At 39.4% G+C, this 23737-nt stretch overlaps 1 protein-coding gene across 1 annotated transcript; it reads right to left on the minus strand.

Moving 5' to 3' along the window:
- Positions 1 to 256: 256 nt before the first annotated feature.
- LOC111326954 (uncharacterized) lies at positions 257 to 21004 on the minus strand. Its single transcript, XM_088734142.1, has 22 exons — positions 20846 to 21004; positions 16045 to 16170; positions 15061 to 15173; positions 14853 to 14951; positions 14029 to 14145; positions 13448 to 13600; positions 13175 to 13303; positions 12859 to 12981; positions 12503 to 12625; positions 12158 to 12310; positions 11767 to 11889; positions 11402 to 11575; positions 10915 to 11103; positions 8968 to 10340; positions 8544 to 8685; positions 4275 to 8405; positions 3756 to 3917; positions 3225 to 3383; positions 2542 to 2700; positions 2322 to 2398; positions 1966 to 2083; positions 257 to 1562 (listed from the first exon to the last, which is right to left on the minus strand). The coding sequence occupies exons 1-22, from the start codon at positions 20953 to 20955 to the stop codon at positions 1192 to 1194; spliced, it is 8424 nt and encodes a 2807-aa protein (XP_088590268.1). The 5' UTR covers positions 20956 to 21004; the 3' UTR covers positions 257 to 1191.
- Positions 21005 to 23737: the final 2733 nt, after the last annotated feature.

Consider the following 23737-nt stretch of genomic DNA (forward strand, 5'->3'; position numbering starts at 1 on the left):
GCCTCATTAATGATAATGTCTGAGTCAAAAACAAATGCCAACTGTAAGACAAAGTTGAGTAAACAAAATTTAAATGACAGCAGCAAGAAATTACTCAACAAGGATCAGATCACTCACAGAGTTTTTTTAATAATGGCTGTACTGAGATGATTGTTTCTATCCTTTTGTACTTACATTCCTTGTTCCCAGAAAAACCACACCGATAGCTCAGTAACAAGTCATATCAAAGCATACACAACAAAGCTAGCCATATTCATTGAGATCTGAAGTATTCGTTGCAGTTTATTTTGTGATCTTCAAACATAAAACGCAAATACAGACAACCAGAAAAAGGCCTTTTGGCAAACATGACAAAGTCGCCCTTAATACTGCTGTAAAGAAAATGTTTGCTTGCGAAGGGGAATATTATTTCTTAGTGCTCTTGGTGAACCCCGAAATTTACTCAAAGCCTAGGCTTTTAGCTCCTGGATTGTGTCAAATGATCCGCGTTTAAATCTGGGAATAAAGCTCTGCTTATCATAAGCTGATATCAAATGGATACATGCGGGGATGGAAATGAGATTTTACACACAAGATGCATGTGGAACTTTATGTAAATATGTTCAAACGATTCTAAAATCCACTGGCTACTTAACGCAAACCACTGAATTACTGCATATTTTTTTTCTTAAAAATATTCTTTAGCAGTTAATCAAATCTATTCTAATTGATGAGAGCATGTCTTTATCTCTAAAATACCTGGACAAAAAGTACTTCAGCAAAAACTGATCTTGACTTGAAAAAAAAAAAAAAATTAAAAAGATTAACAATTTTGAAACGAGTAAAAGTAGTATTTTTAAAGTTCGTCAGTAACAAACTTTTTCTTGACGGATTGCACGATGCAGAATTAATCATTTTGATTGAGGTATTTTTTCTAGCTGAATATATTGTTGAACGTACACGCATGAACGGAGCATAAAAAGGTATTGGATCGGGGGGGAGGGCTTATTACCAAATTCGTCGTTTTTGAGGGTGAGGGGAAAGATTTTTTTACACCTGTAAAGAACTCCAACCACCTATTCCTCAAGTGTTTACCTTATTCCATATCGTAGACAGAGCAAAAAGGTTAAAGTTGTTCTGACTAAAGCGAACTGAACTACATGAAGTCAAAATCAAAAGGGAAAAATCACCAAACATTAAACCATCGCTGCCTCACTGAAAGCCTGAGTTTGTAAAACTAAAACCGGTTTTCTCTTCTAAAGAACTATCCAAAATTTCATAAATCGGCTCATCGGCAACGTCGTTTGTAGCATCCTTTTTGAAGTCCTTAATGTCGTCGTAAAATTCTCCAGGATCATCTTCACTGAATGCAACCTTCCCTAGCCCTTCTGCCAATGAGTATTCGTTATCCTCTGCTTGCTTTCGCGGCTTCTGCTCGGCGAATCCGTAAATTGGATTGTCAAGACGGTCAAACACTGGATTCTCAAATTGTGCCGTCCTTGCTGGTTCTATGCTAGGTTTTGAATCATTCCTTCTTACTCTCCGCCTCTTACAGATGACGACCGTAAGTATGGGACCTACCACTGAATAAAACACAGCAAGAGTCACAATCGAAACGAAAGGAAAATGAGTTGATCGTGCATCAAAGTTCACCAAAAAAGTAAAGGATTGACACAAGAAACTCGCGATTCAGCTTTGAAAAATCATTCTGCTGAGTAGAAGATTAAATAATGAGACACTATTTTCTCTTGGCTGAGTATCACTGATTTTAAAACAGATGGTGAGATTTTAACAACATTAGTACACGTTTCGGTTTTTCTGAGCTTCGGATGTTTGCGGTTTCTTTCATGCAGAAACGTCGAATGAATTAGAAAACTCAAGGTGCGCTTTTTATTAATTGAAAACTTGCTTGGCGTGTTCCTGGTGAATTATCCAAATATCAGTTGAAAAGAGGATAAGAAACGTTTATGATTGTACTTGGCCTACCTAGCGCTACGAGTGATGCACCAATGATGACGGGAAGTTTCCAAGGAGACTCCTGAGCATTTTCCTGTTCTTTTGCCTCTCCTGGAGTCTTAGTCGTTAGCTGTTCATTGGTACCTGTCTGATAAGAGAAATGAGAGCCATTGGAAGAGAATTGAAGCCAATTGGCTATTACCAGTGGCGCGACAAACAGCTACAAAGGACTTGTTACATACAAGCAGCCACCAAATTAGCCTCTCCTTGTAAGCCAGCTCACCTTACTAAAGTTTCAACATCTCAGCAAGTAACTTGCTACATAAAAAATTTGTTTACGATTTTCTTGTCCTGTTACGAGTTCAAAAATAAGAAAATCCACCTACCTCCATTTCAACATTTCGCGATGTTACCAATGGTGTAGAAGAAGTTGTTTTGTCTTCAGTAACTGGTTTTTGAATCTCTGTCATGTTCAAAGTAAAAATACACACTCAGTTCACAGTCTTATTAACGTTAAAATTTTTAATGATTTGACCGACAAAGGAGGATTGCATTAGAGTCTGGAAACTAGTCGTAAATGTTCAGTAGCAGACAGCGAAAGCCCACCTTCACACTGCGATTTACTGACAGTTCCTGGTGAGACTGTGGTGAGACCTTGTCCACAGGGAAGGCAATCTATCTGACCATCAGAGGGCTGGTAAGAACCAAGCGGACAAAGAGCGCATGTCCGGTTCACAAAGCTGTACGAGCCAGCAGGACAGTTTGCTGAATAAGGAGTAATTAAACAATTCTTTACTATAAGTTGTACAATTTTCACAGTTCACTGAGGACTCGGAACAGTCAACAAAACATAGACGAAAAAATTATCGAAGTTCCTGCATAACTGGGAAAACAATACCTCCCTTCCTCCTATGATCTCTCGACGTTTCCTGTGCCGAACAGGCCCAGTTCTTGGAGTAATTTTTAACATAAATGTCGAACTAATGAGAATGGCTTAGGGTTCGCGTTACCACGCTTTAAGATATATCTATAAAACCTGCGCCTCCTTTGAACCAATCAAATCCAAAACCAATTGTGATTTGATCTTTTGCATTTTTCCGCATTTTTCCTACACAAAACCAAGATAGGAGTCAATCCTCTCTTGTCAAAATATATTAACAAAGAAAAAAAGTTTTGTCATATAAGAAAAGTTTGTATGTGCCAGCCAGTTTGCTCATGTTTTGTGGCCTGAAATTATAGCTTCGATCAGCTCACCATTTAAACATAAAATATGTCGAACGTGAACTTACCAATACAGTGTATTTCTTGCACAGTTCCATTGGTAACTGTGGTCAGGTTTTTGCCGCAAGAAAGACAAGCTGGCTTTCCTCGGGATGGTTGGTACATGCCAAGCGGACAGAGAGAGCACGTTCTGTTCTTTGTGCTGTATGAACCAGCTGGACAATCAGCTGAGGGGTCACCAGATCGAGCAAAAAAAGTTTCATTTGAGTCAAACTTAAAATTTACAAGTTCACTTCCAGAGTTGAGCTCAGAATCTTATTTTATCGTCTTGTTGGAAAGGAGGCAAACGAAGTATAAAGGGAATGAGATAGAAAACGGGCTGAGGCATAATGACTTATTTTTGTTGAAAAAAACAACTGGAGATAATTGGAACTTATTCATGAAATTGATATCACAAATAACTTTTTAATAACCTCTAAAGGTTAATTTGGACTTTTTTACTAAATTTTTGTATTCCTCCTTCATCTCTCTTGTAAGCTTCTGAAAATTCATTGATGTCCGAGGATAAAACCGAGCTAAAAAGTCTACATTAACATTACCAATACAGTCTGATTCTTCCACTGTTCCATTGAAGGCTGTGGTGAGGTTTGTGCCGCAGGAAATACATCTTGTTTGTCCTTGCACAGGTTGGTAAGTTCCAAGCGGACATTCTGTGCATGTTTCATCCTCCTCCGCATATGATGAGCCGGCAGGACAGTTTGCTAACGAGAAGAATACACTGCATGATAAGAAAGCTGATAAAAAACTTCAGAAAACCTTGTTTAGTAAGCTAAGAGGTGCAAGCAGGGACATCAAATGGAACTAAAGCCTTCAAAAAGTACATAAGAGAGGCTTTTTACAAAGGTTAGTTAGGTATAAGTTCAAATACTATTGAACTCAGAATGTAACCAGTGTGTAGACAAGTCGTGAAGGACTTCATCATGTCCGTCAACGTTGGCTATTAATGTTTGCAGTTATAGACAGGGCTGTAATGTTTGGGATTAGGTATTGGCAGAACTCTTTCCTTAGCTAACTTTCCTAGCCAATAATAAATGCTTTCAAGTTGACATTATACTTACCACAAATGTAGCCATTTTCATGGAGGGCCTGTCCATCGGGACATTTCGGAGAGAGAGGGTAAGCAAGAAGGCTTCCTGGGTCTCCATAGACAACGGAGTTGTTCCAAGGTATCTCAAAAGTCTTGTTCATTATACTAGAATTGAACTGTTCCACTTTCTCAATCAGATTGGCGCTAACTTCAGCGATGGCTCCAACTATTTGTATGTGCCGGGTAAAGTTGGATTGTTTCCAAGCCTCTTTATCGATATCGAGTATGAATGCAATGGTGGCGGTGTAGTTATTTCTTGAGCCATACTCAAACTCAGATATCAGCTCCACGGACACGTTAAGTGATCTTGCAAGGGAAAAAAGAATGTCATCAGTCATGGTCTCGTTTTCTGATGACGACAATGCTTCCATGAAGCTGGAATTGCATGACGAAGCTTCGTGTACAGAACTGTTGGAGGAATTTAATGCCTGCCAGCACGGAAGTGAGATATTCAGGGCGAAAAGGAGCCTTGGAAGACCCACAGAGTAGCGTAGTACGTCAAGCCGAGCCTTCTGACTGATTGCCACACCATGTTCGTTGGATGCCTCACAGTAGTAATAACCCTCTTGATGTTGGCGAGGTCCAGTCATGTGTAACACGGGTCTCGTCTCGTTTACTTTGGTAAAAGACGAATTGATAGATACAAAGAACCATTCAAAAGTAGGCGCTGGTTGGCCCGTTGCGTTGCAAACGAATGTTGCTGGCATTTCACTGTCAACGACTACTCTTTGTGGCTGTGGATGTAGAGTGATGCTGGGCTTGTTATGAACTTTGATGATCGTGACATTAGACAATGAACTGCCTTTATTGTTTGAAGCGACGCAAACATAAGCACCTTCGTGTTGTTCGCTAATAGCGCTTACATCGAAAGTTCCATCCAGTGATTCCTCAACGAGTTTATCATTCCTCATCCAAGCATACTTTATGTCAGCTTCACTTTCAGCAATGCAACGAAGCAATAAACTTTCTCCAGTCAGAATGATAATTTCCTTTTGAGGTGAAGAGGTAATGTAAGGTGTCCCCCCACACAGAACGGAATGATCGCGGGTTTCATTCAGCAACAAAACAGCTTGTTGGAGTGCTTTTTCAGTTTCTGGCATTGTTAACACTTCAGACGTTAATGCCATAATCATATCTTTCAGCTTAGGAAGTGCGTCTTTTATCTTTAGTGCCCGTGGACTTCTTTCAAACTCGTAAAATTCCCTTAACCCTTCAAAAAAGTATTCGATACAGTCAATGGCACCGGCGCATTCTTGGAATCCGCTATTATGTGTAAATACCTCAAGGAATGCCCTCCAAGCCTCAAACGTTTCATTCCAAGATTGCGAAGAGTCATTTCTAACCTGGATGCTCTCATTTCTAAGGAGTTCTATCATCTCCAAGTAGTCGGTCACGAACGAACTGTTTGAACTAATTGAGGAACTGTTGGAAATATTGGAATTACTTGAACCACCACCAACAGTGTGTGTCAGCCTGTCAAGGTCTTGGAATCCGGAAGAGAGCTCTTCATCCAGTCCTTTAGCAGCTGAAATAAGGTTATCCAGTGAGTGAAGAATGGAGCTCAGGAACAAATGTGTGGAATTGACAAACTGGCATGCATGAGGGTAATCAGTGAAGCTGATATGGAAACCATTTATATTTGAGGAATTTCCAAACTGACTCTGTTCATCTGGAGCTACTCGCTTCTTTCTGGAGGATGTACCACCAAACAGCTTGCTAAGGATCGTCTTGGAGGCAGAACTGATTGAACGTTCGACTTGATCAAAGTCAACTATAAAAGAGACCAACGTTGATTTACTATTGGCAGAGTTAACGTTGCATTGAAAAAGGATCTTTTTCGCGTCTTCTGATGCCGTGGTCAGAGAGAATTTAAGGTCTCCAACATCTACAGTTTTATTACCATACGAATTAGTGGCGTTCATTGCTTGGGATATTTTCAATCCAAAGTTGACTACGCGGCGAACATGAAGCATGGAAGCATTGACAATTTCTACCGCTGATAGGCTCTGCTCCGTGTAAGATTTTACTTTTTGCAGCGTGTTAAGTGCCGCCTCATGACGAATTCTGGCTTTCTCGTAAACAGCTGTAGCCTTTTTAAAATTGTCAACGGATTCCCTAAGATTCAGAAAGGCATATTGAAAAGTTTCATTCAAGGCATCAAGCGTGAATTTAAGCTCAGTCATATATATCAGGCATTCTTCGTTGTGTTTGATACAAAGAGGATCGATGACTTTGCTCTGGCAGCCATATCTCTTGCAGCAGGGGTATGGAGGACCGAATCCACCGGGTTTAGTTTTCTCTTCGTGGCCTGAGCACTCAATTTCCTTGATCATCTTTACTACAGCTTTCACCTCGAAACTTTTCTGTTCGTACTCTACAAGCCGCGGTTCACCAAGAACTGTCTCGTAAGTGTCAGAACAGCCAAATATTTTCTTGCTGAAATATCCAACAACACCTCCACCAATCGCACCGACCAATGTTCCAATAACCTTTCCGACTTTTGTTCCTACGGGTCCAAACGCACTCCCAATAATCCCACCAACAAATTTTCCAACCTGAGCTCCCTTCTTAGCATAATTCATTATTTTTTTGAAGGAGACCCCTGATCTACAGTTTCCAGTATACACAGTATGATACGTCTGCACAGCGAAACTACGTTTTTTAGTGCTGCTTTCCACAACTTTGACTGTCATTGGTTTGTCAACCGTGTCACAGTATCGCTCAAGATAAGTTATGTTTATCGGGTCCTTGCAGAAGTTAGGTTGAACACAACCTTTCAAACAAGTGTAGTTGCACTCTCTTATTTCACACACCGGATTTAGAATATGTCGTTGAAGGTAGACCGTGTTGTTGAAACGCACTTTTGCCAATTGATATTGTAGACGTGCCACACGAAGATCCTCTGCAGCGTTTTCCTTTTCTCGTCTCAGCTGTTCGGTGATCGTCTGTTTTTCTTTTAGAACTTTCCTGGCTGCATCTGCCTTCATCTTTGCATCACTGAAGGCCGCCTTCGCCTTCCCCAACCTTCTGTGTGCCTCTTTGGCTGCAAGGGTGGTCTCGTTGGCAATCTTTCTTTCTAGCATCATATGAAAACCTGATGACTTGTTCATGGTGCCCTTCACTCCAAACAGTAGGGAGTTCCAGTCCGCTACGTTCTTAAACTCAGCTGTAACATTCAATAGCGTCTCGAATGTTCCAAAAATGGGTCCCGACATGGAAAAGAAGAGCTTATGTCCAACCATTCGTATGCTTGTGTTTTTGGTCAGTCCTAATAATTTAACGAAACACTCAAATGTTGTCTCGAGTGGCTCATTTTTACGGCTGATTAGCATTCTCAGTGGTCTTCGAGCAGGGAATGTTATTGCAGTACCAAGAGGTATGTCTCTCAAGGCAGTTCCTTCGACGATTACACTACTGTCTATACCAGAACTATTGGTTAAACAGTAATTGTCAGTCAGGGACCAAACATTACAGTTGATGTTGGTGAAACAGAGTCTTTTGTGACAAATCTGTGCTAAAAGGGCAAAACGAACACCAGCAAAGGATTGCCGAATGGACGACTGAGTGAATACCAGAGAGATGGTCTCTGGAAGGTCTGATTTAAGTCTGAGGAGGCGACTGATGGAATTTTCAATGTTTGAACGATTCCTGTACGGCTGTGACTTGGCTATAAGGAGACCAAGGACCCTCGGTATCTTGTCAAGATCGCTGTCAATCTCTGCGATCAGTTTTTTTAGTTGCAAGAGATCTGAAGAAGAAGAGAGGTAATTTCTAGCTTTGATGACCTTAACGAGTGTCTCTTCTAAAAAGCCAGTCCACTTTTGTGTTGTTTCTTGCAATTCAGGAACAAATATCTGAACATCTAAAAAGACCCTCTTTATGTCTTGCGTCTGATACTCCAGAGATCTCAAGTTATTGTTAGGATCCAATGCTGCGATATCTTCTCCACCATTAATAGAGTAGTAGATTTGCAAATATTTGATGCCTCCATTGGGTCTAATGATTGTTGAAAGAATGCTATTTTTGAAAGGTTTGCTTTCTCGATCCAGGGTGAGGGTGAATCCTTGCGGAGCGTGGCATTCTGATGAGCGAAGGGGTGGTCCTGTCAAGGAGGCTACTGTTAGTAAAGCAAATACAATGTACTAGCAACAAACCATCAAGATCATTAACAAGGCAAAAGCTGAACCAGTCGAAACCGAAGCAAAATGATATTGAATAAAAGCATCGTCTATATCATTACCTCCAAGTTGTGACTTTGCCACCACACTGTTGGCGTGAAACGTCAGATAAAACTTCTCGCCAAGGGCTTGTAGGTGAAAAGTAAACTCAACTGATCCATGGAATATACTCTTGATTGGCTGAGAAAAGTACCTGGTGAGTAACTAAAAGACACATAAAGACTAAAGATCAAAGTATAATTCTTACGACAACATTGCAGCCCTAAGATAAAGTTGAAATCTCCATGCAGCTATTTTAGAACCTCATGTGATCTCCGATATGATTCTTCCGACGCCCACCGAGATTTATTACTGAGTAGCTCTCCAAAATCAAAGCTACGTATGGGTTTCCTTGGTCTCCAGGCTGTTTGGGTTTTGGTAACCTTAATATGAAATTGACTCTCTCGCCTATTTTGTGCTAGTTACAAGACAAGACTTTCTACTCACGCTGTTCAAATCCTCTACAAATGAGAAAACTTGGCCAGTCATTTTCATGTTGATTGTAAAATCACTTGTATTTTTCAGGGTAATTTTCGTAATTCCTTTCCACAACATATTATAATGAAAATCTGAAAAGAGTTCAGCCATTGGATCTGTAGGCAAAGAGTTCGTTAAGCTTTGGTATTTTTTCGGAGCGGTGAAACCAAAAGATGTTAACACGACATCCCAGCCATAATCAGTCAAGCCCTTCAAAACGAGCATTTTGCTAATTTCTTTAGCAGCCTTTTCGGATAACGTCAGGAACACTGCTTTACCACACGAGTCGGTTGCAAAGCAACAACCTTTGCTGGGCAAGGAAATCTGTTTGCCTCCAGCGGAAATAGTAAAAGTGACTTTCGGACGATATATGACCATTGCAGTGGGGACATTAAGAGGAGGAAACTTGCAATTCAGGTAAGTATTCTGCGTGCCGGCGATTTGAATGAGGTCAGCTCGAATGTTTTCTGTTGCAAATAGAGTGTTGTCGTCTTTAACCATGAGTCGTATCCCTAATGGTAGCTGGTTTGTCAAGTATCGCATGAAAGACTTTGGAAAAGCGTCTTCTTGTATTAACTCAATCAAAGCTTCTGCTGTTGGTTTAAAGGAACACATTTTGTCCGATGTTTGGCCTGCCGAGCTCGTTTTGGTAATGCTTGTCTGGGTGATAAGTGCTTTCAGCACCTCCGATTTTTTACCTGATTGATTAGATGAGTCGAAATTGTATCCCACAAGACTCAGGGGAATTTTTTTGTTGTTGTCTGTAATGATGTGAACAGGCCCTGACTCGACGAGAACATCATTCGACAGGGTCGAGGAGGAGTTGTAGGCTATTTTTAACCCGCATGGGAAGTTTTCTAGGCTCTTTGTTTGGCATCCGATTGGTACCTCGCCATTCAAAAGACCCAGTTTGGTGTAAATGCTGTTTGCATTTGATATATTGAGACCAACAAAGACTGAGCTATCCTTGGGAGAAACAAAACTATGCTTGTCTATCCCACTGAGGTCATATGACACTATACCAACTCCAGACTCGTGTCCAATCACCTCAAACTCTGCTTGATCTGATGGATAGTGAATCATCACTCTCTTCGGATGGAAGGTCATGTTCAGGGTTGCATCGAAGAAAACAGTCAATACATTGTCAGGTTTCGCAAGTAATGAAAGATCTTCCGAAGGTCTTCCAGGAATTAGTTTTGGGAAATCAGGAGGTGTAACAACACCTCGGTCACAGAGGTCCCCTTCATATCCAGTATCCTGACAATCACATGAAAATTTTTGTGAATCGATAAGAATGCATTTTCCGCCATGCCGACAAGGATTGGGCTTGCAAAGTATTATCTCTAAATAGAATTAAAGCAGAAATAAGTTAAAACAGTTAGCAAATTGGTCGAAGAACAAATCACTGATCATTTCTAGTGCACGGAGGAATGACATCTTCAGGGCAAGATCTCCTTTAAATGTAAAATTCAAAGCCCAGTTCAGTTTAAAGGTTGGATAACGCTATCCAACGGATAACTATATCCAATGGATAATTGTTGATGAAACGTACTGCACCATCCACTGGCATAGGCGTTTAAGAATGAGTTGATCAAGTAAACTCTTTAATTATTTAAAAAGGGTAGGTTTCTATGGAAACTGTGGTGTTGCGTTGGGAAGTATTGCTTGAGGTACTGCAAGATAATTTGGTTGAATGAACTGATCTCATAATGCAAATTGGCTACCGTATTCTCTCCCGAAGAGCGAACGCTCGAAACGTCACCTATAGAAACTCCTTACGGTAGCCAATTTATATTATAAAACTAATGATACAACTAATTTTCTTTTAATATGTATAGTGCAATGATCCCTCTGAGCAAGCTTTTGCTACGATAGGAATTCCCCAGTCAATGTCCATTTCCTCGTGACAACTCATACCTTCACAGGTAAAGTTTCCTAAGTCCCATACTACGTCGCTGGAATTACTCAGCCGGCAAGTTGCAATGTTGCTCTCAAAGGCAACGTATCCTTCCATACAGTCAAGTGTGCAGGTAGAACCAAACGTCACGTCACATGGTAGTAAAACTATGCCTTTCTCTGGTGGATGTAGTCGACCACAACTTTTCACTATGTTGAATTATGGAAGTAACAATAACGCGAGTATTAATGAAATGATAAGTAGAAACATCCAAATGATGCAGGCGATGGCTTGCTCAGCTGGCAATACGAACTCCTCACACATGAAAGGTATTTCTATTATTGGAAGTAGCCGTGAAACAGAAGATCATAAACAAAAAGATTTTCCAGAGGAAGAAGCAGAAATGTTGTAGAATAGATATCGTAGAGAGAAATGTGACAGGAAAAGGGAGAAGGAAAAGTGAGAAGTTTGAGAAGCTACTAACTATTAAATTGTCATTGTTGCTACCTTTGCAAGACGTTTGCTGTCCATCCCACTTTGAAGAATTGAGGCAAGTTCTCTTTTCCGAACCTTGTATTTCATATCCATCCTCGCACGTTAACCAGCAGGTTTCATTTGTAACAAATCCGCTGCAGGTCATATGACCATGAGGTGGGGCGATGATGTCCTCACAAGGAAGTCCTAAATAAGGGCGAGGAAAAATATTTTAAAGCTCAGTAATTACAGATGTCTACATATCCTAGAGGCCTTATTATTTCGTACCTACAGCTCAATAACACTGTTTTGAGGTCTCGCAATCGGTGATAGACCCTGAAAACAACCGTCCTCGAGCTGAATTTGATCTAAGGTAGTATTTGTATTGCATAACCTACCTTCACAGGTTTGCATGTCGGCCCTTTGTCTGTATCCATAGAAACATGAGCAGCCATAAGAGCCAGGCGTGTTGTGGCACTTGTGTTCACAAGAGTGGACTCCTGTGTTACATTCATTTACATCTGTGAGGTAAAACAAAAATGATCAGCGATCTGTAACTGTGCAGAACCCGATCCATACACGACTTTTCTTTAGCAGAGAGAACTGGTGGGTTGGTCGATAGGTAGATAACTTATTTACACATAGTCAGGTCTGTGAGATAGATACTAGAGTCTCAAAAGTTATATACAGTCATCCTAGACGACAATTGTATTCTTTAGGACGATTACAAATGAAATGAAGTCTTTTTTTGTTCCGCAGTGTCGCAAAAGGATTGTAGGACACTCTTACCTCTGCATCGCTTTCCATCGTATAGAAGCTGATATCCCTGGTCACAGCTGCAAGTGTAATTTCCTGGTGTATTATGACAGATTTGATCACATCCTGCTGGGATTACCGTTTTGTTGAGGCTCTCTACATGAACAGGGGCGCATTCGTTCACATCTAAAAAAAAAGTTCCATGATGATCGGGGAAATGAATTTCATTCCAAAAGGGGTACGTGGATAGTGTGAACAACAAGTTAAGTGAAAAACTATCAGTCATTTTCTTAAAGCAGTAACTGTGAGAAAGGTAATGGAAAGAAGTTCTTCTCATGACTAACGAGGCCGTGGTGAAGAGACGATGTAACTCCTTACCTGAACAAGTCCTGTTATCCTCTTTGAGCTCATATCCCGTGTTGCAAGAGCAGTAGAAGCTTCCAAGGTAATTGTTACACTTTTGCTGGCAGCCGTGATGACTCAGCAAACATTCATCGTGATCTGTAACATAACCAAGTAAGCGGTTTCTTCGTATACCGTTTTAATAAGAAGCAGTCAACCCAACGCCTGTACAAAGCTTCATGTAAGAGTGCTTGATCAAAATGGGGAATTTGTCCTAAGGTATTTCACAAGGATGTAAACGAAGCTGGATATGACAGAACGAACAAAAAGTTGCCTGTGCTCCTCCCCTGTCTCAAATAAAGTTGCAGCCGTGTTCACCAGGAGTAACATACCTGAGCAAGATCTTCCATTTGAATCCAAGAAGAACCCAGCAGGGCATTCACAGCGATAAGATCCCGCAGTATTCACGCACTGATGGGTGCACAAACCATTACTTGATAGACATTCGTCAATATCTGGCAACAGATAGTAATATTGCTGTCAGCCTTACAACAGTGGTGCCGCACAGTGAGAAACATAGAGGTGTAAACAAAGCATGATTTATTAGCTGGCTGGCAAGTTGCTGTTCTGATCACTTTCAAGCTGGCCTAACCCTAAAGTTTTTGCTCACTATTTCCTGAAAAACACGTACTTAGTAAGTTATCTCACCTTCACAGTAAGTACCACTGTTCCCGCTAATGAGGTTAAAGCCATTAAAGCATCCGCATGAGAACTTTCCGGGTTGATTATGGCATGTTTGTGGGCATCCTCCATTGGCCGTTAAACATTCGTTGACATCTTAAAGACAAACACATGTAATGTATATTGGTATCACACAGACTCAAGGTACTGTCATTAAACTGATTTCCGCTCACAACCTAATCAAGTCTTTTCGATTCTCTTCCACCTGAAAGATCAGTAACAGTTTTCTTTAAACATTACCATCGCAGATGGTTCCACCACTTCGGAGCTGAAAACCTGGTGCACAGGTACACTTGTAGCTAGGGACGAGGTTGACGCAGTTTGCACCACATGGTTCCCCTGGAACGCCACAACTGCAAGGTCTTGGTATTAATGTTTGACATTCGTCAATGTCTGAAATTGAGACACAGGTGATGAAAACGGACAGATAACTTGTAAGTATGTAAAGGATGGAGTATGTGCGTTCGAGATAGTTTTGTTTTAAAACTGAGTCATTGCTAGTTGATGCTTTGTCTCTTTCTCGTTCACGAAATCTCTGTAATCAAATGCTACCTTTAATCACATTTGAAAACTGCGTAGAACTTTGATATTTGCAAAAGTCTCAATTATGTCAGAGAACCAGAAACTTCTCCTGAAGTGGTGACAAAAAACTATGAAATCTTGTAGAGGACATGTGGTGGTTTCAAAAGGCCACTTAGACCCTGTGTTTCTCATTAAGCGAAAGCCAACAACAGCAATCCTCTTCAAAACACTTTTAAAACGCGATACCTAGCGGATATGTCAAAATTGAACACCTCTGAATGTCATGATAAAGATCATACCTCTACAGCTGTGGCCATGCTGGGTGTATCCAATACTGCAGCTGCACTGATATGAGCCGGGAACATTTACACAATGTTGGTCACATCCATCATTATTTGTTGCACATTCATCGAAGTCTACGCATAAACATATAAGAAATATGTTACTCATATGGGCATAGGATGAAAGGTCCGTTGAAGAGACTATAATTAGTTCTATATCAATCCAATTCTCTGAGATCGAAGGATCAAGGAAAAAGCAATCATACGTCACAAATTTGTTCACGTGATATTATGTATTATTATGTATACTATGATATTATGTATTATTATAAATAGAATTTCCATTTATGAATTACTTATTTATTTAGGTCATAATTGATACCTTTTTTGTAATTATTATCATCTTATTGCAATTATTATTTTTAAAATCCTTGTGATACGAAAGTGTTAAGGATAATAAATGTAGATGGAGTAGATGTAGACGTGCACTCCTAAACGGTGTCTATACTCATTCAAGAACTGCCCGAGTTATCGCATGAATATGAACTATCCATAGATTAAATAGGGAGGGGGTATTTCTATAGAAACTATAGTGCTGCATTGGTTTTATCAACTGAAATCAAATTAAATTGGCCGCCCTGAAGAGTTTCTAAAGCTCTATTGATAAATTAACTACCGAAAAGCCCTACCTGGGGTCTCAGTCTCCGTTTAGAACTAATGAAAACTAGTTGGAGTACATTATGGTTTATCGTAACGATATTCGCCCGCGATGATGATGTAAGAGATGACGGAGAAGACGTCGATAACAACAGAACACGTTATGTTATAGAAAGACAGTGTACCTTCGCTACAGGTAGACCCAGTCCATCCCGTAGAACATTGGCACCTGTTGGGTGCGACACAAGACCCGTGATTGGAATTACAGCCTTGAGAGCAGATAGCTAAAAAGGTGTAAAAGAACATTTCATCCAATAAATTTTGATGTAACATTATCACGAACTGCTTTGAATGTCCATTAGGCGAATAAGGAATATGTGTCATGTAATGTACCTTTCTTGCATTCCCTTGAGCTTGAATAGCTTTTCTTCCATCCACTGCAGCAGTAAATTATTTTGACATTGACATTTCTGGTCCTTTGGACAACGTAGTACACTGTTCTTGGTCTGGAAGATTGAGTCATGTATCCAGTGAATTTCAAGAATTACCCAGGTTCATTCGCTCCGACGAAGGGCTAACGCTCGAAACGTCAGCTTTTGCAATCGTTACGGTGGCCAATTTACCATTTCAACTTCGTCGATATATCCAAATTATTTCGTTACCCCCACCGACGCAGCCCCAAACAGTTTCTTTAGAAACTATCAGCCTTTATTCAAGTGAAAAAGGTTGAATACTTTTATTTTAATAATAAATTACATTAGATCTTAAGTAAAACTGAATAATATATTAACAAGTGGACTTAAAGGAATAGATCAAGGCTGATAGTTTCTAAAGAAACTATTTGGGGCTGCGTCGGTGGGGTAACGAAATAATTTGGATATATCAACAAAGTTGAAATGGTAAATTGGCCACCGTAACGATTACAAAAGCTGACGTTTCGAGCGTTAGCCCTTCGTCATTCGCCCCGACGAATTTACCATTTCAGCTTTGTTGATATATTCAAATTAAAGGAATAGAAATGATACTAATCTCAACTGGCGAGAGGCAAAACGGTTAAAATGGATAAAAGGGAAGTGGAACTATTAAGATAAGTTAATTGTGGATAAGTGGCTTGGTCAAACTCGTACCCAGATCCTACTATGTTTAATGAAATGTCGGAACCTTGCCACCACCTGGTCGTGGAAAGTCTGGGTACGAAGCCATGGCTGAGTTGATATGCAAATTTAAAAATGCACCGTTCGCAGTCAAATTTTCAGCATATTTAAAGCAAGTTCTCGAAAGGTTAGGTTACTATCTGGAATCTCAATCATGTTTTTTTAGCGGAGATAAAAGCTGCTTAGTTTTAGGAGCATCTGCTTTTTTTATATATTTACTGACCTGCTTGCGTCACATCTGCCCCAACCAAACCATCCGCAACTGGTTGTTGTATGCGTGTAAGTTGTCCTTGATGCAACAGTGTAGTAAGCCTCAGTCTGCATTGTATACCTGGCACAGACGTTTTTCCTGCGAGATACAACAAAACAGTCACAAGTTTGTGCATCTCATGAGCGTTGAATCTGGATGCTTTTACTCAGAGAAAATGATGGGGTAATAATGTCATGGACGGACAAGCCCATGCGTGTGTTGACATGTATGACAAACTATTGAAAGTGAAACATATCCATCATCTTTGAGTGAGCTTTGGTTGCATGTGAGCGAGACAGAGGTGCTGGAGAACAGTAAGGAAATTGGTTCGTTCAATATCAAACTGACCTCGGCGATAAGAAACAACTCTGGCAGACCACAGGGCTTTGCGCTCCAGCTAAAAATAACTTAAATGTAATCGACGTATTCCGGTTTTTAACCTGATTCTCTGTCCTATTATTTTCTGTTGATTTCAAAACTGCAGAGAAATTCTGAATCTTAGATTTAAAAGGACTGGACAAGAAAATAGTCATTGCCTTTTAACTGCAATAAGTGTGAAGCCATGCAAATAACGCAATGCAAATCGACAACGAATATAGCAAAAAAAGGGAAGAAGTTATCAGCTTTACCTCCAGGCATTGTCCTAGTTCTAAGGAAGTCTATTTTAAAGATTGATGAAAATGAAAGCGATTTGAAAACGCAAATATTCGGAAAGTAAGGATCTTTCAGGCTCAGTTGCCATTACAGAAAAATATTTCAGAATGCCAAAAAGTTGAAAATTTTCAAGATCATTTGGCTGAGGAAGCATGAAGCTTGTGATATGCTTGGATGCTCTTTAATTAATTTAATAAAGTTTAATCAAAGTCTACTCAAATACTCTGTCTCCTCCCTCATAGAGATTCATTCTTAATTAACCCATGTACAATTTTTTTTTAAAGACACCTGGTGGAAGCCAAGTTTTTTCATAATGTTCCAGCTATTTTCAAGTCGCGAGAACATCTCTCAAAATAGTTTGCCTGGAGCTTTCTAATGTTGTGCTAAGTACTGAGAAAAAGCTCTAGAAAGAAGTATAAAGCTATTGCGGTCTCGATGAATTCCGGAAGTCTTGAAATTTTGTTTTGAAAGAGTTGTAATTAACTTTCATTCACGGAAGTCAAAAGCTGTTTCTTCTTCAAAGAGTATTCGATTTCCATCTTATTCCATAAAACATTAAGCTCGGTTTTTTTGCTCAATGTCAGGGTTTTAATTGACAGTTAAGTTATTCTCGGAATACATTTTCTCGGAAAGTGATATTCACTTTCTGAGAATCCTTGGTATTCAAACTGATGAAGAAGCTATTTTATCGATGAAACCAACAGATGTGTATTCCAAATAAGCTGCATTCAATCCTTCTTATCTAATACAGTCGAGCCTGAACAGACTCAAACTGGAGACGTTGTGAAAATGCAAATGCCAACAATTCTTGTGATCGCCAATTGCTCAGCATTAGCCTAGCCCCTAACCCTAAGCAATCTTAGTAGAATCGGCATCATAACACGTTCATAAACATTTCTGCCTTAAAAACAAAAATGGAAAAGAAATGATATATTTTAAGTTATGCTTTAAAGGGAAAGTACTGTCTAGAAAAAGTTTATGTCAGGTAGAAGACTTCTTCTTCAGGAGTTCGAAAATAACCGCCATTTTGTCCAGTTTGCTTTGTATTAGCGACAAGAGCGCTTTGAAGTTGCCCATTTTTCCAACTTTCGTGGTTAGTAACACGCCATCTTGGATGGTACGTCAGCTTTGACGTAGCACTAGTAAAACTTTGTTCGGCGCTTTGACCTTTGTGAAAACAATTTCTAATACTCCTTTTTTTTAAATCAGGTGAACTGTCTTGTGGTTTACTGTCAAAATACAAAGTAAAATTCAAAAGGAAAAGGTGTAAGCCTCCACGAGCTACCGAAATATTTAAGTGAAATATTAAAGAAAAGTTAGCCGGAAAAACAAAGACTTCCCGGCAACGAGATATACAGGCATGTAAGTTTTTCTCGGTGATCTTCGCTTCGAACAGAAACCTATGCTTATCTTTTCCATATTCAACATAAGTTTCAGTTATTTATTCAATGAATTTTTTCAAACCATTTTATTGTAAGCGAATAAATTGAAGCTCGAAGTGGTGGTACAATGATGTGTGGTAAATTCTCAGTCGCCACCCTTGACCAAAGCCGATTTTCAACATCGCGCGCTTTTCCAAGTAGTGTATTAATATATCTTATCTTTCCTAAGTCTGTTATGAGTCCACGTGAGTCCACAGACGCTTTTGCGATTTCCTTCGTTATGCAGGCGCCCATATTTCACTAATTCATATCGATTGGACACGATCAAAATAACATGATAATATTTAATGTCTTCCAACCAGCTACTTAAGGTAATTATGCAGTGCTTATGCTTTCAAAAGAAATCGAATTATTCATTTTAGCTTCATTTATATTGAGGTAATAATTTCTAATGCAAATACTGCATGGCAGAGGCGACTTTTCTGGCGCCCGTCTGACACAAAATTGCTCTACTTCTCACAAGTCGCGACATTTCAAACACTTTAGAAGCAAAAATATCGCGTAGAAGCTCATTCTAAGCAATAAAGAGAAAAACACCATTGCAAATTAAAGGTAAATGCTGAAACAAACCAAATCAGTTTAACACGCAACAATTAACTTCTGCCTTTTGTCTGCGTTAATTTTGGCAAACTAAATGTTTCTACAGTCACGGCAATCAATTTTGTCGGTGTTTACGCATACGAAGAATTATGTTCAAGTCTATCATTTCTAACTTGTTACATGGCAACTGGGGCTGTTCTCAGTTCCAAATGGCTCTTGTTCAGTAATACAACGTAGATGGGTTCCTGTAACTGCAAAGGTAATTCTTTTCATTCCGAGGTAGCAATGTGAAATGAATCCGTCGCTTGGATATTTTTTGAGGCAAAAATCTTCGCCTTTCAAATTGAGTCGGTGTCCTAGTACATTTTATTCTTAGGAGCGTATCTTCTCGTTTTCAGCAGGTTTCTCTTGACAGTTGCCGCAAGAGAACCACTCGCGATTTCCAAGACGTGAGCGACTGAGTGGGACGACGTTTCTTCTTGAAACTCATTTTTCTGACTTTCTCTCTCTTTCTCCTCAGCAAAGGTATCTCCTTCCCCTTAAGACGAGCCATGTTTCATTTCAAACATAAATGGATGTATTACACCCTCTCGGGTAGATTAAAATTCAAGTCGAGAATTTAATAAGGAGCGCTCTCCTCGCCGTTGTTTTCCTTGTTTACATCTTGCATGCCTCATTATTGCTACGTCATAGTGTCGTCATATTTTAAAGCTTGATGAAAGTGAAGGCGATTTGAAAACGCAAATATCGGGAACGTAAGGACCTTTCAGGCTCAGTTGCCATTCCAAAAAAAATAGTTCAGAGAGTCAAAAAGTTGAAAATTTTCTAGATTATTTGCCTAAAGAGGCATGAAGCTTGCGACATGCTTGGATGCTATTTAATAAGTCAATCAAGTTTAGAGTCTGCTCAAATTAAACACTCTGTGTCCTCCCCCATAGAGATTCACTCTTAATCAATCCAAGTCAAGTTTTTCATAATGTTCAAGCTATTCTCAAGCCGCGAGAACATACCTCAAAGTATTTTTCCTAGAGCTTTCTAATCGGTTGAGCTAAGTACTGAGCGAAAGCCCTAGAAAGAAGTAGAAAGCTATTGCGGTTTCGATGAATTCCGAAAGTTTTGTTTTGAAAGAGTTGTAATTAATTTTCAGTCACGGAAGTCAAAAGCTGTTTCTTCTTCAAAGAGTATTTGATATCTATCTTATTCCGTAAAACATTATCATCGGTTTGTTTGCTCAATGTCAGGGTTTTAATTGACAGTTAAGTTATTCTCGGAATACATTTTCTCGGAAAATGATATTCACTTTCTGAGAATCCCTCGTATTCAAACTGATGAAGAAGCTATTTTGTCGATGAAACCAAAAGATGTGTATTCCAAATATGCTGCATTTCGGCAATCCTTCCTATCTGAAATAGTCGAGCCTGAACAGACTCGACCTGGGGACGTTATGAAAAGGCAAATGCTAACAATTCTTGTGATCGCTAATTACTCAGCGTTAGCCTAGCCCCTAACTCTAAGCAATCTTAGTAGAATCGGCTTCATAACACGTTCATAAACATTTCTGCCATAAACAAAAATGGAAAAGAAATGATATTTTTTTAGGTTACGCTTTAAGCTCACGGCCGAGGTAAAGCAAATTTGTTTGAACCTACTGGCATTGCATAATTAATAAGGGGTAAACCCCTCCTGGCTACTACGAATTAAAATGAAAGCGAAACTTTTGTTTTTGCTCCATATCCTTACATAAAAGCTATCCGGAACCATATTTATGTTCCGTTAAGATCCTACCTTCGCTTATGACTTCGAAAATATATACTTCGAACTTGAAATCGACCAGTTTTGCAATCTGCTTTTTGCTTTAGTATCTCATTTCCTTTCTTTTTTTATCTCTTATATACCACAAAATAAAAATCTTTTGTCCAAAGGATGCGAGATTCAAAGGCGAGATATTTCATGTGACTCTCTCCAGAATTAACTCTTTCTCATTACACTACAAGCGTGTGTGTCTATTTACCGCCTATCACCCTTCCGAGATACCAAAACTTGCAAGAAATGATGGCTGAAGAAACATAACAGTTTGCAGACTCGATAAACAAACTATATTGAATATTCAGGCAGTCACCACATTTCTGTAAGCTTACCCATATTCGTTGAGATTTGATGGGTTGATAACTCTTTGCCTCGTTCTCTTGAAGCACATAACCAAGCAGGCAACAAAAAATAACTTGGAAAACATAGTGGCGCAGTGCATTTTGTGGGCCTAGAAACGAACCCGCAGCCGACTGCGGAAACTTAATGAGAGGTCCCTGTATGAAACACCTAAATGAAGTGAGGCGCAACAGAGAGCATGCGCACGGTAACGAAACAGCGTGCTTGTCCTCCCGCTCGAATTCTGTCCTGAAAACTATTTGCAATGAATAGCTTTAAATAATTCTTAAACCTCTGCACGTTGTAACTTCGATAGTAAAAGCTTCCTTGCATATTTGCGGGCTAGCTCGATTCAAGGTGAGTAAAACAAGAAATAGCAACGTTTGCATATTGTTGTGGGCATTGTTTCATTTCGGGCTAGGAATACATTTGTCTTTCTCGGAAAACATTGATGACGACTTGACTCAGTCAGCGATTATCATATTGTTTTTCAAAGCAAATCCTGTTGAGAATTAGTACTCGATCATCGGTCTGATGGTCAGGACTTTCTAAACGACTCATAGTTTGAAAATTCAACCCAAACTTTCCATACCCTTTAGTGAATCATGATAACAATTACATCCAAAGGTCCCTTCTAACGTCAATTGATAAAAATAAGCCAAACAGGAAAAACAAGAATGGTTCCTAATAGAAGAGATAAATATTGATTACAATTCACATACTGGCTAATTTCAATTTATGTTAAATTTTTTCAAAATGCATAGATCTGCCGTGAAATACACTGCGTGCTCAGTTCTAACTGACACAATAAGATAGAGCAAATGACAAGAAAAGCCATTTCAAGAATCTTTAATAGCAAGCCTCATTAATGATATTCCTAATGTCAACTGTTAGACGAAATTGAATAAACAAAATTTAAATAACAACGATAAGTAATTAACAAGAAATGTCTCGACGGGAAGTCAGATTACCCACAGTTCAATTAAGGAATGACTATAGGTGGTTTGCAACCAATCTCGAGACGCAGTTAACAAAAGTGAAAGGAACAAATGTTGGTGGACGAACAAAAGAAGCTAATGAGATATTTATTAAACAACAACAAACATATGAAACATATGTGTGAACTGCGGTTATGAGACGTATATGAGAACGATCCTTCGCAGTAAAGCACTATTTGAGCAATAGTGAAAATCAGACCTGAAAAAAAAATTTCAGGCCTGTACGGGATTCGAACCACTGACCTCTGCGATACTAGTGCAGCGCTCTACCAATTGAGCTAACAAGCCAACTGGGAGCAGGCCATCAAATTAATTCGATATAAACCCGTAGATGATAAATCAAACAACAACAAACATATGAAACATATGTGTGAACTGCGGTTATGAGACGTATATGAGAACGATCCTTCACAGTAAAGCACTATTTGAGCAATAGTGAAAATCAGACCTGAAAAAAAATTTCAGGCCTGTACGGGATTCGAACCACTGACCTCTGCGATACTAGTGCAGCGCTCTACCAATTGAGCTAACAAGCCAACTGGGAGCAGGGCATCAAATTAATTCCATATAAACCCGTAGATGATAAATCAAACAACAACAAACATATGAAACATATGTGTGAACTGCGGTTATGAGACGTATATGAGAACGATCCTTCGCAGTAAAGCACTATTTGAGCAATAGTGAAAATCAGACCTGAAAAAAAAAAAAAAAAAAAATTTCAGGCCTGTACGGGATTCGAACCACCGACCTCTGCGATACTAGTGCAGCGCTCTACCAATTGAGCTAACAAGCCAACTGGGAGCAGGGCATCAAATTAATTCCATATAAACCCGTAGATGATAAATCAAACAACAACAAACATATGAAACATATGTGTGAACTGCGGTTATGAGACGTATATGAGAACGATCCTTCGCAGTAAAGCACTATTTGAACAATAGTGAAAATCAGACCTGAAAAAAAAAAAAAAAGTTTCAGGCCTGTACGGGATTCGAACCACTGACCTCTGCGATACTAGTGCAGCGCTCTACCAATTGAGCTAACAAGCCAACTGGGAGCAGGGCATCAAATTAATTCCATATAAACCCGTAGATGATAAATCAAACAACAACAAACATATGAAACATATGTGTGAACTGCGGTTATGAGACGTATACGAGATATTTATTGTTTGGGCTATCTTTAAAATAAGGAATGGGAATGAGGGAATGGGGAATAGGGGATGGGAAATCTTTAAAATGGGGAATCTTTAAAAGCGGGAATCTTTAAAAGCGGGAATCTTTAAAATGGTTAATCTTTAAAGCGGGAATCTTTAAAACGTGGAATCTTTAAAAGTGAGAATCTTTAAAAGTGAGAATTTTTAAAATAGGGAATCTTTAAACGCGGGAATCTTTAAAACGGGGAATCTTTAAAAGCGGGAATCTTTAAAACGGGGAATCTTGAAAAGCGGGAATCTTTAAAACGAGGAATCTTTAAAAGCGGGAATCTTTAAAACGAGGAATATTTAAAAGCGGGAATCTTTAAAACGGGGAATCTTTAAAAGCCGGAATCTTTAAAACGGGAAATCTTTAAAAGCGGGAATCTTTAAAAGTGGGAATCTTTAAAACGGAGAATCTTTAAAAGCGGGAATCTTTAATACGGGGGAATCTTTAAAAGCGGGAGTCTTTCAAAACGAACATCGAGTGGCACTCGTTTATAACTTTTTTTTTATTAGCCTGAATGGTAAGTCAGCCATCAGCCCTATAAGCAATTAGTATTGAATACTCTGATCCACATCGTTTTTCGGTATTATCCTCAGGGTTCAAATAACAGCCGGCTGCCAGCGGTAGCCTGAACTTTTAACGCACTTTCTGGCAATTTTTCAACAAAGAACTAGAATGTTTA

Source organism: Stylophora pistillata, chromosome 9, assembly GCF_964205215.1.
Source record: "Stylophora pistillata chromosome 9, jaStyPist1.2, whole genome shotgun sequence".
NCBI lineage: Eukaryota > Metazoa > Cnidaria > Anthozoa > Scleractinia > Pocilloporidae > Stylophora > Stylophora pistillata.

Coding starts and splice junctions, on each gene's coding strand:
- LOC111326954 (XM_088734142.1), bottom strand. CDS start 20,955: ATGCACTGCGCCACTATGTTTTCCAAGTTATTTTTTGTTGCCTGCTTG. Junction 12,982..13,174: donor CAGTGGTACTTACTGTGAAG/GTGAGATAACTT, acceptor ATCTGTTGCCAG/ATATTGACGAATGTCTATCA. Junction 8,406..8,543: donor GGCAAAGTCACAACTTGGAG/GTAATGATATAG, acceptor CCTCCTTGACAG/GACCACCCCTTCGCTCATCA.